Source organism: Falco rusticolus, chromosome 4 (assembly GCF_015220075.1).
Source record: "Falco rusticolus isolate bFalRus1 chromosome 4, bFalRus1.pri, whole genome shotgun sequence".
Lineage (NCBI taxonomy): Eukaryota > Metazoa > Chordata > Aves > Falconiformes > Falconidae > Falco > Falco rusticolus.
Genome location: NC_051190.1, coordinates 1389702 through 1405008, shown reverse-complemented (window position 1 = coordinate 1405008; position 15307 = coordinate 1389702). Strand labels below are relative to the sequence as shown.

General features: G+C 63.2%; 3 protein-coding genes across 7 annotated transcripts in view; 1 reads left to right on the top strand and 2 right to left on the bottom strand.

The window, feature by feature from the left end:
- Positions 1 to 5194, bottom strand: part of DAG1 (dystroglycan 1) — a 54180-nt gene extending 48986 nt beyond the window's left edge. The window contains exon 1 of one of the 3 annotated variants that reach the window (XM_037385138.1): positions 5081 to 5194. The gene's annotated coding sequence lies outside the window, so the exon portion shown is untranslated. Of the gene's footprint in view, positions 1 to 4078; positions 4300 to 5080 lie in introns of those variants that run through there. The other 2 variants (XM_037385139.1, XM_037385143.1) reach the window with 2 other exon arrangements.
- Positions 5195 to 5485: 291 nt separating this feature from the next.
- Positions 5486 to 10051, top strand: MST1 (macrophage stimulating 1). Of its 2 annotated transcripts, none has more exons than XM_037385556.1 (18): positions 5486 to 5610; positions 5900 to 6041; positions 6193 to 6305; positions 6438 to 6552; positions 6800 to 6936; positions 7007 to 7127; positions 7229 to 7347; positions 7443 to 7605; positions 7711 to 7841; positions 7912 to 8014; positions 8132 to 8268; positions 8391 to 8426; positions 8509 to 8620; positions 8692 to 8769; positions 8840 to 8986; positions 9068 to 9174; positions 9600 to 9739; positions 9819 to 10051. In XM_037385556.1, the coding sequence occupies exons 1-18, from the start codon at positions 5559 to 5561 to the stop codon at positions 9978 to 9980; spliced, it is 2115 nt and encodes a 704-aa protein (XP_037241453.1). In that variant the 5' UTR covers positions 5486 to 5558; the 3' UTR covers positions 9981 to 10051. The 2 variants fall into 2 exon arrangements, with proteins under 2 accessions (XP_037241453.1, XP_037241452.1); XM_037385555.1 differs by having other exon boundaries at positions 7440 to 7605.
- LOC119147067 (acylamino-acid-releasing enzyme-like) lies at positions 10052 to 15227 on the bottom strand. Of its 2 annotated transcripts, none has more exons than XM_037385553.1 (22): positions 15064 to 15227; positions 14840 to 14948; positions 14633 to 14759; positions 14451 to 14532; positions 14282 to 14357; positions 14014 to 14159; positions 13609 to 13746; positions 13433 to 13524; positions 13284 to 13324; positions 13095 to 13216; positions 12851 to 12911; positions 12639 to 12733; positions 12504 to 12555; positions 12345 to 12433; positions 11605 to 11746; positions 11398 to 11475; positions 11245 to 11325; positions 11077 to 11165; positions 10783 to 10973; positions 10602 to 10704; positions 10421 to 10527; positions 10052 to 10341 (listed from the first exon to the last, which is right to left on the bottom strand). In XM_037385553.1, the coding sequence occupies exons 1-22, from the start codon at positions 15091 to 15093 to the stop codon at positions 10203 to 10205; spliced, it is 2190 nt and encodes a 729-aa protein (XP_037241450.1). In that variant the 5' UTR covers positions 15094 to 15227; the 3' UTR covers positions 10052 to 10202. The 2 variants fall into 2 exon arrangements, with proteins under 2 accessions (XP_037241450.1, XP_037241451.1); XM_037385554.1 differs by having other exon boundaries at positions 10225 to 10341; positions 10421 to 10514.
- Positions 15228 to 15307: the final 80 nt, after the last annotated feature.

Genomic DNA, 15307 nt, shown 5'->3' with positions numbered 1-15307 from the left:
ACGGTAGAAAATACACACTGTATCCTTATTCAGGGTTGTAATGATGGCAAATGCCACAGCTGAGCACTGTGGTGAGACCACGACACAAGAAAAGGGGAAGAAAGGAGAACCGGTCAGCAGAAACCTTCATTCAAATATACCTTTACAGGTCAGATGAGGCTAGCAGCCTGTTTTTCTAAAGAAAAAAACCCAAAACAAGCTGCGCACTGTCCACCAGCAGGGCTGGGACAAGTTCTACAGCTGTTTCCAAGTCCCACTCTGCGCATGAAGGTCTGCCAGAGATAATGTACTTTGAATCCCACCAAGAATTACTCTCTTGGCCTAGAGGATACCTGCAGGACAGTGAAACTGGGCAGACAACTCAACCCTGTAATGGAAATATCCATTACAGCTAAGAGCACCATCCTAAGGGAGAGGTCTGCTGATACAATGGCTCCCTGCCTCCAAGGATGGTCCAACTCCCTTCCTGACCACTTTGCTAAGCCAGTGAAGAAAGGGTCTAGCTGAAAAAAATAACAGTTTTATGCCAAGTTAGCAAGATCAGTTGATCAATGCATCAGCTCAGCACCACAGCTGGCATGTGGGAGGAGGCAAGAGGGCACAGCTGAAAGCAGGGAAAGAGAAGGGCCCTTTTAAGAGCATGAAACCATGAGGCTGGCTGAGGCAACCACTCGTCCTGAGCTAACCCTCACGCTCCAGCACAGGGACCATGCCCACGTCTTCCTCCTCCTCCAGTTTTGGCTTTGCTTCCTATCCACCTGCACTGCCAGGGTGTTGACAAGCTCCTTCCATGGACAATCCAGGTTACTAAATTGCAGAAAGTTAACCCAGAAATAATAATAATAATAAAATCAATTCAGCAAGACAACTGCAAACACCACAACTGGGTGTCCAGAGGTCGGACCTCTCCTCTCTGGAAGCAGCAAGCCTTATACCAGCTGTCATCCCACACAACTTCACCCTCTGCACCTCACCCTGGGACAACCGTGGTGGCACTGGGACCGATGTGGCCCAGCAGTGACGCAGCTCAGGGGGCCACATGGCAGAACACCATTTGTGTTAAGGTTTTGGGAGGCTGCTGTGAGCTCCCCACAGTCAGACATAAAAGCCACAGTAAGGAGCCATGGGAGCACCTGGCAGCCCAGCAGCCCCCTCCGGCTCTCAGGTCCCAGCACACTGCCCAGAGATGGAACCCCAGCTGTGGGAGAGCTGCAAGGCTGCACTGCTGTATTGAGCAAAGATTCTGGGTAATTCCCTAGCGTTGCATCAAACCTGGCTCCCAGAAACCAGCACTGCTGGGCTGAGGTGACCTTGAGCAGGACATGGCATTCGTAAACAGGGTGCATGCCTAAGGGTGCCTTACATCACTTGCACCCCAGCTATTATCTCAGGCAGAAGCTACCATCAGGCAAGAAGCTCCAGCTTTAATTCAGGCCATGGTTTCAAGACACATCTGTCCATCTGAGCAGGTCACCACTGACAGAAGAGGGAAGCCCCCCATTGCTTCCCCACACCCTGAACAAAGCCATGCCACTCACCTTCCTCTGTCTCTTCCTCATCAGACACCCAGAACAGCTCACAAACCACAAGCAAGAGCCAGGGAGCTTTTTGCTGGTCCCCAGGCGAACAGCTCATGGGCCCACCAAGCACCTGCAAGAGGGAGGGAGTGGGCCTGCCTGGCCAGGGGACTGGGACCATCTCCTTTGGACAGCGTTGCGCCAGCAGATCAGCTTGGATGCTCATGGAAAAAAACAATGACAAAGAAAGTGGTAACATCAAATACAAACAACCATCTTTCCCGCTGGAAAACTACAATTTTATCCCAGAAAAGCTGAACCAGAGACAGTTTAAGCCAACGGATAAGTGCAGGGAGATAACAGATAGAAAAAGGCACTAGGGCTAGGAAGTGCACCTACCTAGTGCATTCACGCAGGTTAATATGTTAACTTTCCATGCAGCAGCACCTTAGCAATTTGCTCAGTCTCACAGAACAAACCCTAAAAGCATAGGTTCTTCAGGTTGATCTTTTATTTTTCACAGCTTAAACATGGTCACAGTCCTCTGTGAATTGGGTTTAAGGTACAGAGCTCTCCAGACTACACAAACATTCTAAGAACAAACATTTTCAGCATACCAAGAGCTCAGATATGCTAGGTCAATCCAACTATGTTTATTTGTATTTCACCCAAATCACCACCAAAGTACTTGGAGCTCAAGGAGCAACAGCCTCCCACTGATTCAGCAAGAGACCAGAAGTAATTGGTAGACAGTCTACAAGCACCACAAAGAATGCCAGAGGCATTTATTTACATGACCCCTGTTTGCCCAAGGAGAATTCAGAGTTTGCATTTTCCTCATTTAAATTAATCATTACTAGAATTAAATCCTCCGTACTATTCCTCAGCTAACAGGAGTAAAGGCACAAACCATCCAAAATCACCCCCACAACAAAACTTTTCAGATAGCTGTCATTGCTGAAACGAGACAGACTGTTTTACTCCCATCAGCTGAAGTTCCTCCCCAGGCTGGCACAGCACATTGGTATCTCTTCCAGGACAACTCTCATTATCTGTCCAAGGGATACGAGAAAGGCAAGGAGACACCATTCCCATTGTTGAGCAACTCCGCTCCTGCCAGGGCAGAACCATCACACCTTCTCTGCCAGTGACAACACACTGCACCTCACACCTGCGCTGCAGACACAGGAGCATGGAAATTCCCACAAGGCCTGGCTGCTGCAGCCACACAGTCCTCTTCTCCATCAGACCCGAGCGGTCCACGACTGGTCTTTAGTGCAGAACATCAAAGCACCTCTCAAGTCTTGTCAGCTGGCACACTTGCACAAGTCAGCACGCAGCAACGCTCCCTCTGACATTACCCCCTCATTGCCAGAGTATAGCTCTGCCAACAAGAGACATGTGAAAATTCCTTCAAAACAGCTGTCCATGGAAGACAAGTTACGGTCAGAGCTTTGAACCAATTATAACCACACACTTTGCAGTTGAAGCTGGCAAAATGTCTCACGCTCCTGTCATGTGTCCTTCTTCATTTCTCGTAGCAGCCAAGCCCAGCACACCGGGCAGCGAGAGACGAGAGGGGAGAGAAGTGGGTAAGCAGCACTGGAGCTCACAGCAAGTACAAGGCATTTCTAAAAGCAGACAAGTGCTCAGGGTTAACAAACCCCATACGAAACCTACTGGTACACAGTGAGGCACAGAACACCTTTACAGATATCAGCCCCACAGCTTTTGCCAATTCTCCAGGCTCAGTATCAACAATTACACAGAATCTACCATTCTGTTTACACAATGCTTAAAGAAAGGGGTATTTCTAAACTAGCACGTGCTGTCAACAACATCTTCTAGTTATTCAAGGATTTGTGCCAGCTCCCAAAGAAGTGAGGGCAAACTCCTGCAGCAAGAAGACGGCGCGACCTGGAATCAGCCAAGCTTTGCTGATTACTCCTCTGAGTAAACAGTGGTGTTCCCAGCACTTCAGCTTGCTCTCAAGCTTCTTCCGTTGGCATACTACCCTATATTTAGGATAGAAGAGCGCAATGACAAGCATTGGGAAGAATGAATAAGTGGTTTAGGATGCTCAGTATAGCAGCAGAGACTGCGTGAAGAAACCTATGAATTAGAAACTCTTAAAAGTGGGAAAAGGAATCTGTAGCTAAGGACTGGAAGAGACAGCGTTCCATATAGAAAGTTAAATAACAGATTTTGTGATGAACGGTACTGCCAAGGCAAGAGACACTAGCAGTCCCTCATGTAAACAGCGATGGGCAGTGGAAAGAAGCCTTTGCCTGGAGGGGCTTAGAGAAGACAGGTGAATGCTTCGCCTTTTTGTATAAAAAGAGGGGTTTAATCCCATTTTAGGCAGGTGAACAACATCAGTGCCATCTTCCCAGGCCTAGAAGCCCAAATATCCAGGACCAAGAGACACACAGCACGTCAGGGAGTGACTGCAAGCCCTACTGCGCAACTCCCACATCCCCCTGCCTGCACCTTCTTGCCCCGAGCAGCAGAGACCTGTAGAAACTCTAAAGGTACACACGGGAAGTTTCCAAACTTCAAACCTGGGGCAAAACTCGCTATATTCAGGCCCGATGACTTGACAGGCACTGGAGACTCCTGTGAGCAGCTTCGCCAGCCTGTTGGTTCTGAGGAGCCAGGGAGGCCACAGGGACTGTTCCGCATTTACGCCCGTTTGTGCGGCAGAGCTACTCGCTTGCGCGGAGCCGCCCGCATGGCCGAGTAACGAGAAAAGTTTAAGTGCATGTGTGCGGGCGGGGCCTGGCCCCAGGTGGGCGCCCCCAGCCCCCGAGCGGCCAGTCCGGCCGCAGGTGGGGCCGAGAGCCGGGGGCTGCCCGGTCGCCCCGCCCGCAGAGGAGCGCACCCGGCTCCGGCCGCCCCCCGGGGCCCGGGGAGAGCCGCTGGGCCGGGGGGGCGAAGCGCACAGGGGCTCCGGCACACACCGCCGCGACCCCACCACGGCCAGGCACCGGTGGCCGCCACCTCCAGCACCTGGGCCGCTCCCAGCGTCCCCGCCGGCGGCTGCGGCGGAGCCCCGCGCCTCGCCCGGTACAGCTCGACCCGGCCCAGCCGCTCAGTGCCCGGGGCCCGGCCCGCTCCGCCGCCCGCTCGCTAGCAGGGCCGGCCCTGCCGGGCACCCCCGGGCGCGGCGCCCACCAAGGCCGGGGGGAGGCCCGGCGGCGCCCAAAGAGCGGCCCCGGCGGGGGCCGGGCGGCGGGAAACCGCCGAGGAGGAGGGAAGCGCGGCCGGCCCCCGCCGCCAGCACGGGCCGCCGCCCGCGCCCGGCCGGCCCCGGCAGGCCGCGGAGGGCGCGCCGGGGCTGAGGCGGCAGCGGGCCGGACCGACCCGCTGCCCGCGCACAGAGAGGCCCGGCCCCGCCGCGCCGCCGCCCAGGCCGCGCCGCCGTTCCCGGTCCCGCTCCCGCTGCCGGCCCGCCCGGCAGGCCAAGGGCAGGGCGGCCCGGCAGGTGCCGCCGCAGCCCCGCGCTGCCGCCGCCACCGGGCGGAGGCCAGGCCGTTACCCCGCGCGTCCCCGCGTCCCCTCACCGTGCGACGGCCGGGCCCGGAGGCCGCTCCCCGCCGGCTCTCGCCGCCAGCGGCCCCGACGCACCGAGCGGGCGGCGCGGCGCGAGCGCGACCCCGCGCGGGCACGTACCTGGGGGAGGGGCGCGCGGCGCCTAGCAACCGGCGGCACGAGCGGGCCGCGGCCAATCGGCGCCCGGCACCCGCGCTCAGCCCCGCCCCCCCTCCGCCCCGCCCCACCTGGCTGCGCGCGGCCCCGCCTCCCCCCGCGCCCCGCGGCCCCGCCCCGGCCGCTCCCCTTTGGCCTCCCTCCAAGCTCCGCCCCTCACTGGCCGCCAGGCCCCACCCCCGCCGGGCCCCGCCCCGCGCTCGGCCCCGCCCCGCGCCCCACGCGCGGCCCCGCGCTCGGTGACCCCGGCTCCGCCTGGCCCCGGGCCCGCCGCAAATATTTGTTTGGGGCCGGCCTGGCGCTGTGGCAGCCCGGGGACGCGGGGCCGCCGCCATGCAGCCCGTGCTGGGGGTCCTGCTTGCCCTGGCCGCGGCCCTCGGCTCAGGTAGGGCCCCGGGCCGGGCCGGGCCGCCGTGGGGCCGCCGTGGGGCTGGAGGGCGTGGGACAGAGCGGGGCCTAGACGGGCCTAGGGGCCGGCCCGGGAGCCTGCAGGCCTCTGCCCTGAGCCGCGGCAGGGAGGGGGGGGCAGGCTGTAGGGCGCTTCTGTAGGGCAGAGAGCCTCTGGCTCCACAGGACAGATACCATGCTCCGTGGGGCAGGGGTCCCATGCGCCACAGGGCCCGGTGCCCACGCTGTGCCCTCATGGGCGCGCTGAATCCTGCCACACTCCCCAGGCCACCGCTCGCCCCTCAATGACTTCCAGCGCCTGCGGGCCACCGAGCTGCTGGCAGTGCCCGCGGACTCACCGCCGTTGCTGCTGGAGTGGGGCTCAGCAGAGCAGTGTGCCCAGCGCTGTGCCGCCAGCCTGGCTTGCCGGTGAGCGGGATGTAGTGCCGCTGTGGGGCAGGTGGGAGTGCAGGCGGCCACGACGCCAGGGTCACCCCATTGGGATGCTGGGTGCTCGCGTGCGTTCTCCCGGGTACTGGCCCTGCGCTGTGCCATGCCAGCCTCCCACTGTGCCTCCCAGGGCTTTCCACCATGACCGGCAGAGTCAGCAATGCCACCTGCTTCCCTGGACCCAGCACTCGCCCCACATCCAGCTGCAGAAAAACATCCACTACGATCTGTACCAGAAGAAAGGTGGGCTGGTGCCACAGGTGGACATGGAGACACCACAGACTGAGCACAGGCCACCCCACACAGGGCTCCCCACACTGCCCACATGCTCTGGCTTGGCTCTGGGGCTCTGACGTGGTGCCTGGCTCTGCCCAGACTACCTGCGGGACTGCATTGTGGCTGACGGCTCCAGCTACCGCGGCACACGGGCCATGACAGAGAAGGGTCTGCGCTGCCAGCCCTGGCAAGCCACAACACCTCATGACCACAGGTGCCCCTGTGTCCCCAGCTGCCCCACTGCACCTGGCAGTGGCCCTGGGCAGCATGGGGCAACAGGGAATGGGCTAGGGACAGTGTGGGGGCAAAAGGTACAGCATGAGGGCAATGGGGATTGCACAGGAGCAATGGGGACAGCATGGGGTCAATGACACCAACCAGGGGTAGCACAGCATTGTGGCTGTGCCCACCCTGGGGCAAGGGGCTCCCAGCCGCCCTCCTACCCACCCTGCTGCCAGCAGGTTCCTGCCATCCCCTCACAATGGGCTGGAGGAGAATTACTGCCGAAACCCTGACAAGGACAAGCGGGGTCCATGGTGTTACACCGTTGACCCTAATGTCCGGCACCAGAGCTGTGGCATCAAGAAGTGTGAGGATGGTGAGTGCCAAATCTCGGGGTGTCCCATACTGTGTGTGTTCCCCTCACTGAGCCCTCCAGCTGTCCGCAGCTGTCTGCATGACCTGCAATGGGGAGGAGTACCGTGGCACTGTGGACCGCACCGAGACAGGGACAGAGTGCCAGCGCTGGGACCTGCAGCACCCACACAAGCACCCCTACCACCCTGACAAGTACCAGCCCCTAGCCCTGGGCAGTGTGCAGCCACCCTGGCCATGCCAGGCACTGGAGCAGTGGTGGCACCCTCAACCGCTGCTCCCTGTCTCCGGCTCAGGTACCCTGACAAGGGACTGGATGACAACTACTGCCGCAACCCCGACAGCTCCGAGCGGCCCTGGTGCTATACCACCAACCCTGGGCGAGAGCGCGAGTACTGCCGCATCCGCCTCTGCAGTAAGTCCCTGCCAGTGTCACCGCGCAGCTGGGACTGGGGCTCCTGGGTGCCACCCTAACCCTGCCACTCTGCCCCTTTCCTGCCACGCAAGCAGAGAAACGCCCGCGACCCCTCAACGTCACCACTGGCTGCTTCAGGGGCAAGGGTGAAGGGTATCGGGGCCGGATGAACGTCACCGTCTCGGGGATCCCCTGCCAGCGCTGGGATGCCCAGACACCCCACCAGCACCACTTCGTGCCTGAGAAGTACTCATGCAAGTAAGGGGCAGGGGGGGCGCTGCGCCCAGGGAGGGTGGCGGTGGGCAGCACCCAAGGGTGTGGGATTGGAGTTGGGGGATGACACCCATGTGGCCCCTCCACCAGGGACTTGCAGGAGAACTACTGCCGCAACCCTGATGGCTCAGAGGCACCATGGTGCTTCACTGCCCGCTCCACTGTCCGCATCGCCTTCTGCTTCCACATCCGCCGCTGCCCTGATGAGCTGGGTGCCCAAGGTGAGCTGCCCCTGGGCACCCGCCCCTGGGGTGCCTGCTAGGGGTGCCAGCTCTCCCTGCCTGTCCCCAGAGTGCTACCATGGCCATGGCGAGAGCTACCGCGGCCACATCAGCAAGACGCGCAAGGGCATCACCTGTCAGCCATGGGCTGCCCAGACGCCCCATGTGCCCCAGTGAGTGTGCGAGGGAGTGTGCTGGGGGGGTACAGGAATAGGGAGGGGAATGGGGATGAGGATGAGAACAGGGATGGGGATGGTGACAGCAATGGGGTGGTGACTTCCTCCTGGCAGGATCTCGCCTGTCACCCACCCTGAGGCACATCTGGAGGAAAACTACTGCCGCAACCCCGATAACGACAGTCATGGCCCCTGGTGCTACACCATGGACCCCCGCACCCCCTTTGACTACTGTGCCATCAAGCCCTGCTGTAAGCCCCTACCTGCACCCCTGCAGAGCTAGGGGGGTCCCCTGCCACCCCCTTGGGTAGTTTTGATACTGTCAGGGTAGCTGGATCCTGGTCCTGTGCCACCCTCTGCTTTCTCTCCACAGCTGGCAGCATGGTGCCCTCCATCCTGGAGAACACAGGTGGGAGCCAGCGGGTGCTGGGTGGGGGCCGTGGTGCCGGTGCCAGTGGCATGGCCCCAGCTGATGCCCACCCTGCCCACAGATGTGGTGTCATTCGAGCAGTGTGGCCAGCGGGATGAGAGACTGCAGTGGAAAGGGCGCGTTGTCGGTGGCCAGCCTGGCAACTCGCCCTGGACTGTCAGCATCCGCAACCAGTGAGTGGGTGCCCTGTCTGCACCGTCACGTGGCCAGCATCGCCCAGGACCTCACCCCCCCATCCCCACAGGGCCGGCATGCACTTCTGTGGGGGGTCCCTAGTGAAGGAGCAGTGGGTGATCAGCACGCGCCAGTGCTTCTCCTCCTGGTAAGGCCAGGGCCAGGGCACGTGGTGCTGGGACTCCCGCTCCCCATGCGCTCACATGCCCAACCTGCAGCAATGCCGACCTGGCGGGCTACAAGGTGCAGCTGGGGACACTCTTCAAGGACCCTGGCCCTGAGGACCCTGACCAGCAGACCATCCCCATCGCACAGATCATCTGTGGCCCCTCTGAGTCCCAGCTGGTGATGCTGAAGCTGGAGAGGTGAGTGGCCATGCCCCAGCCCCTGCCATGCCCCACTGCTCACTGGGCTGACACCATGTCCTGCTGCCCTTCTCGCCGCAGGCCAGCCACTCTGAACAGGCGTGTGGCCCTGATCTGCCTGCCGCCCGAGCGCTATGTTGTGCCTGCAGGCACCGTCTGTGAGATTGCTGGCTGGGGGGAAACCAGAGGTACCTGCTGTGGGCAGCTCCTGAGACAGCATCCCCTGCCCAACGCATCCCCTGCCCAACGCATCCCCTGCCTGCAGCATCCCCATGTCCATGGCAACCCCTGCCTGCAGGATCCCCAGGTGCCTGACATCCCCCTGCTCACAGCATCTCCCTTCCGTGGCATCTTCCTGCCCATGACATCTTCCTATCCATACCATTCCCCAGCAACAGCAGTCCCCTGCCCACAACATCCCCTGCCCATGACATCCCCTGCCCACCATACCCACTGCGAGGGCACTCCTCCTGCAAAGGTGTCACCCTGCAGGCTGTATGCCCCCACCCATGGCATCCCCTCACCCACGGCACCCCGTCACGGCATCCCCCTCCCCTGCCATCCCCTACCCGTGCATCCCCTGCCCGCTGCCCTGTGTGCTCGCTGCCTGCAGGCACAGCGGATGGCAGCGTGCTGAACGTGGCGCGGCTACCGGTACTGGCCCATGGCGAGTGCAACATGGCACTGCGCGGGCGCCTGAAGGAGAGTGAGCTGTGCACTGCCCCGCTGCGCGCTGGCGTGGGGGCCTGCGAGGTGAGCCGGGCTGGGGACTGCTGCCTCGGGAAGCCTGCACTGCTGGCACTGGGGTGATGCCGCTCTCTGGGTGCTGCAGGGAGATTACGGGGGACCACTGGCTTGCCTCACTGCTGACTGCTGGGTGCTAGAGGGGGTCATTACCCCCTCCCGTGTCTGTGCCCGCACCGACCAGCCTGCCCTCTTCATCCGCGTCTCCCTCTACGTTGACTGGATCAACAAGGTGATGAAGATGGTCTGAGCCAGCTCAGCCCCAGCCTGGCACAGCCACCACCATGCAATAAAGGCACAGCCGCAGGGCTCGGCACTGCACAGGGTCTCACACATTTATTTAGTACTGAACCCCAAACCATGTCCCGTCCTGCCCCCAGCTACGCTTGCTTCATCCTCCTCTGGTCCTGGTGAGGTCCCCAGGGCCAGCAGTCACCCTGGGGCTGGCATAGCAGCAGGGCTGCCACAGGTGCTAGGGGCTGTGCTGTCCCGTCTTGCCCTGCCAGGGCTGCCCCAGGTGCCGGAGGAGCCAGTGGGCGCAGTTCCCAAAGATATCGGCCTCTGTCTCTACGCCGGCCAGCACGTGGCCGCCCTCTGGGTACCACAGCAGCCTGTGAGGTGAGACAGGACAATGCTCAGCTGGCACCCCAGGGCTGCCTCCCTGCTCCCACCCTGCTGCACCCCACTCACCGCACCGGCACCCCCCTGGCCCTCAGCACTCGGTACAGCTCCAGTGCCTGCATAGGGCTGACACGCCGATCCCGGGCACCCACACACAGCAGCACTGGTGTTTGCACCTGCAGTACAGCCAGTGGTGGGTGCCCAGCACCCTGCACCCAGTATCCCACCACCCATCCCGGCCCTGCCTTACCCGGCCCGCGTGGGCGATGGGCGAGCGCATCAGCATGGTGGCCATGTCCTCAGCGTGGGGCACCCGCTCGAAGGAGTAGGGCAGCCCCAGGGAGGCGTAGCGCCTGTGGCACGGAGGTGCTGGTGGGTGCCGTGAAGACGTGGCATGGCATAGGGTGGGATGGGGGAGGGGTGACACTCACCAGTCAGGGATGTCGGAGGTGCCCAGCAGTGCAGGCAGGTTGGAGACGGGGCTGCGCAGGGCACAGGCTTGGTAGCGCTTGGGTTGGCTGGTGAGGAGGTGGAGGGCGATGAAGGCTCCATGGGAGCCAGCCAGAAGGGCCAGCTGGTGTGGGTCCAGGGGCTCGCTGCACAGCGCCTGCTCCACCGCCAGCTGCACCCATGGGTCACCCCCCATCAGCACCCTGCCATCAGCACCTTCCCAGAAGGCCCCACCATCAACACCCCTGTGGCACCCACCACCCAGCACCCCTCACCTGGGTGTCCGCCACATCCTGCTCACCCACATGGGAGAGCAGGGAGTTGATGCTGGCCTGGCCAAAGCCCAGGGAGCCACGGTAGTTCACTGGGGAGACAGGGGCCACGGGTGCTACCTCTCCAGTGGGGCGCAGGGGACACACATCCCCAGGCTCCCTGGCACTCACCAAGGAGCACGGCAAAGCCCAGCCGACACAGTGCAGCCATGCTCGGACGCCAGCGGGCATCAAAGACGGCACAGGGGCCACCTGGGTCCGGCAGGAATGTCACCCGGGGTGCCACCAGCACTGCCAGGGTGTCCCTGCCATCCCCTTACTCACCATGGGGACACACCACGAGGGGGTGTGGTGCCATGCTGTCCGGTGGGCTCAGCAGCAGGGCCTCGAAAACCTGGGTGTCTGCACCAGGGAAGGGTCCCCCTCACCACTCACCACCCCACGCACCCAGCACCCTGCCCACCCCCTGCTCCCGAGGGTCCCCGGCACCCAGGCAGCACCCAGGTGCAGCGGGGGCCCCCGGGCGCTCACCGTGTGCAGCGGGGCTTTGCCCGCTGCAGGGTGGCCGGACTGTCAGGGTCTTCCAGGTGATGCCAGGCACTGTTGGGGTGTCCTCCACCGGCACCCAGAAGAGGGGCAGCTCCTGGCCCGCAGGCGGCAGCACAGTGACCACCTGGGGACAGGCAGCAGGTGGCACTGGGACACCCCTGCCTCAGGGCAGCTGGCCCGTGCTGGGGTGTAACCGGCCCTGGTGTGCCTACGGTCCCAGTGCTCCATGGTGCTGTCTCATACTGTGCCATGCTGTGCCGCCCTGTGCCATGCATGGGTGTTCCATGCTGTGCCTGGTCATACTGCTCTGTGCCACGCTGTGCCGTCCTTGGCTGTGCCGTGATGTACCTGTCTCCAGCACTGGGCCAAGCTCTGCTTTTCCTTGCCACACTGTGCCATGCAATGTCATGCTGTGGCTGGCTGTAGCTCACCATGCTGTGCTTTACCATGCCATGCCAAGGCTGTGCTGTGCAATGCCATGCTGGATCTGGCTGTGTCACACTGTGCTGTGCAATACCGGGCTAGGCTGGGCCTGGCTTTGCCCACTTGTGTCATGCCATGCCACTCCACGATTCACCATGCCATGCTGTGCCTGCTGATGCTGTGCTGTGCCATGCCATGCTGTGTTTGGCTGCACCTTGCCATGCTGTGCCATGCTGTGCTTGGCTGCATATTGCCGTGCCGTATCAGGCTGTGTTGTGTGGTGCCAGGGCTCTGCTCACCAGGCTGGGAGGGTGGTGTGGGGCCGAGCAGGTGGCCACCAGCAGGTCCCACTGGAGGGTGAGCAGCTCCCAGCACCCTTCGGACGACCCTGGGGACAGAGAGCATGCCAGTGCTTGCAGAGGCTTCCAGGGCACTGCGGGCAGCCTGGTGCCACGTACCTGCTGTCAGGTTGGTGACAGTGGCTGCCTCCGTGTCCACAAGCAGCAGGTCCTGTGAGGGGGCAAAGCATGGGCAGCTGTGTCAGCGCAGGGCGCGGGGGCCGTGTCTCTGTCCCCACCGTCCCCAGGGCTCACTGTGCGGCTCCGCTGCGGGGTGCCCAGCACAGCTCGCCGGCTGTCGGCTGCCCAGCACCGTGGCGGCAGCACCTCCGTGTAGAGCCCGGCAAAGGCTGCAAGTGGGGCAGAATGTTAGCAAGCCAGGGCTGTGGGCACCTGGTACAAGGGGGTTCCCAGGGGGGTCCCAGCCCCCCAGCAGTGCCCAGCCTGGCCCACCATGCTGCACTCACCTTCCGTGGGCTCCTGCACCACGTCAAGCACCGTGACTGTCTGCCTTGTCTGCCAGGTGAGCTGGGGAGAGCTGGCGATCAGGGATGGGCCCCTGCCAGGGAAACTGAGGCAGGGGGCCATGGGGACTGAGCCCACCTCCCATCCCAGCTGGGCACTGTGAGAGGCTGTGACATCCTGTGCTGGGTACCCCACTGGCAGCACAGGGTGGCACAGCCGTGCCGGGTGCCGCAGGGCCCTGCTCACCATGCGCAGGCGCAGGCACTGCCGGTGGGGTCCCCCCAGGTCCCCCTCCAGGTAGAGCAGGCGCTGGCCATCAGGGCTCAGCCGGGGAGAGCAGGTGGCACTGCGCTCGGCTGACAGCAGCTCTGTGGGCAGCAGGGGGTCAGCACGCCAGGGACCCCCAGGGCACCCCCTCACAGCCCTGGTGCTCACCACAGCGCCTGCTGGCCAGGTCCAAATGGAAAATCCCTGACCTGGGAAGGAGGTACAGGTCAGGCTGAAGCCCCGTGGCCATGGTGACCCTCGCTGTGCCAGCATGGCATGGGCATCCCAGCATGGCGCTGGGTGCTGGGGGGACCCACCTCCTGTTGGAGCAGGCGCTCAGCCCCAGGCGGAAGGGCTCATGCCACCAGCCCACAAACACCACGCCGCGGTCATCTGGGGACCACAGGGCCTGTGCAACAGCCAGGCTCAACCCACAGCCCCAGGCTGCCCCCCAACCCCCAACCCTGGGGCTCTCCCTGCAACCCATCCTGACCTGGCCAGGGGAGAGGTGCTCTGGGATGCCCTCCAGCACCGAGAGGCTGCTGCCCTCCAGGTCCAGGACGCAGAGGACGGGCACGCTGCGGGTGCTCAGTGCCTCCCCCCAGTCTTCATGGTACACGAACTGCTCACTCTGCAGCACAGCCCCTCAGCTCCATGGCCCATGGCCCCAGATATGGGGCTCTGTGCACGGCACAGTCACAGGGTACCTGGCATGCTCATGGGGTGCATGGGGTGCTCACAGCGTGTGTGGCACGCTCACAAGATGCACAGCATACTCATGGGGCACACAGCACGCTCATGGAGTGCGTGGGCGGCTCATGGGGCATGGGCCATGCTAACAACGTGCATGGCACACTTGTGGGGTGCACAGCATGCACATGGGGCACATGGCACCCACCTCCTCATCCTCTTCCTCCTCCTCCTCTGGCCTGGCTGCTCCTGGCACATCCCACGGGCGGGGGGGGCACCGTTTGGGCCGGCTCTTCTCAGCCACATAGAGTAGCCTGGTCTCCGAGTGGGACCAGGCCAGACAGGCGAAGGGCCCTGGCACAGCAAGAAGGTGCCAAAACCCAGCCTGGCACTGGCACAGCTGGGCACCAGGCAAGCACTGGGGCTGCTGGTGCGCCGGCCTTGCCTGTGTTGCGGGCAGCAGAAAGGGGTCCTACCCTCTGTGTAGACCTCCCCGTGCTTCCCCAGTGCTGTGAGGTCCACACTGTGGCTGCGCCCGCTGCTGCCCCACACCTGGGGGGATGAGGGTCAGCACCGGCACACCACAGCTGTGGCACCCACCGCCCCGTGCCCTGGGGCTGCTGTGACTGGGGCAGCCTGTGTTACCTCCAGCAGCTCGTGGCCCTGCTGCGGGCAGCGGCTGAGCACGGCACGGTGCTGCCCCGTCGGCGAGTGCTGGCTGAGGAGCCTGAGGGTAGGAGGGAGGGAGGCTGCAGTGGGCAGCGTGCCATGGGCACCAGCCTTGCCGTGGGCACCGGCCATGCCGCCCCATCCCGTCCGTGCCATACTGGTTGTGGATCTCGGCGCTGAGTGCCGCCCGGCTGATGGCGAGGCCACGGCCACCCACGTGCCGCAGGCTGTAGTGGCGGCTGAAACGCAGGAGCCGGCGGCGGGGCAGGTCTGGGCGGCTGCACTCTGCAGAGGGGGGCTGTCAGCACCCACCCCCACCAGTCCCGGGGGCCAAGAGCACCAGGGCAGCCGAGCCCGTGACTCACCGGTGTAGAGCAGGAAGGTCTGTCCCCCTGCGGCGGCCCCAAGGGCGGCAGAGGTGATGGCAGGGAACTGGCTCAGCTCCCGGTAGCAGGCGGCGGGGCCGCCGGCCACCTGGGTGGGGAAGAGGCACGCTGGCGGGGGACAAGCTCACCCCTCTGCCCTTGCCCACCCCCAAAACAGGGCTGTGCCCACCCACACAGCCTCCCCCCCGGGCCCCCCTGCCCACCTCTGTGCCCCGCTCCATCCCTGAGGCCATGGGGCCTTGCTCTGCCACGCTGGGCCGCCGCGGGCAGGCTGCCAGGGCATGCGCCAGCAGCCCGGCACGAGGGGCCTGGCTGGTGCCCGCCCTCCGGCTGCCCTGCGCCGCCTGCCGTGCCCGGGGCAGCTGGGCACAGCTCACCCTCTGCCGCGGCACAGCGCATCCCCAGTGGCACAGAGCCCAGCCTGTGTGGCCACAAGCACTGGAGCGG

Excerpts from the sequence above, each read along its gene's own strand:
- LOC119147067 (XM_037385553.1), bottom strand. The coding sequence starts at position 15,093 with ATGGCCTCAGGGATGGAGCGGGGCACAGAG. Across the intron at positions 13,325-13,432 it reads AGCGCCTGCTCCAACAGGAG|GTCAGGGATTTTCCATTTGG; the intron begins GTGGGTCCCCCC and ends CCTCCTTCCCAG. Across the intron at positions 10,528-10,601 it reads CCATCGCCCACGCGGGCCGG|GTGCAAACACCAGTGCTGCT; the intron begins GTAAGGCAGGGC and ends GCTGTACTGCAG.
- MST1 (XM_037385555.1), top strand. The coding sequence starts at position 5,559 with ATGCAGCCCGTGCTGGGGGTCCTGCTTGCCCTGGCCGCGGCCCTCGGC. Across the intron at positions 6,553-6,799 it reads ACAACACCTCATGACCACAG|GTTCCTGCCATCCCCTCACA; the intron begins GTGCCCCTGTGT and ends TGCTGCCAGCAG. Across the intron at positions 7,606-7,710 it reads CCTGAGAAGTACTCATGCAA|GGACTTGCAGGAGAACTACT; the intron begins GTAAGGGGCAGG and ends CCCCTCCACCAG.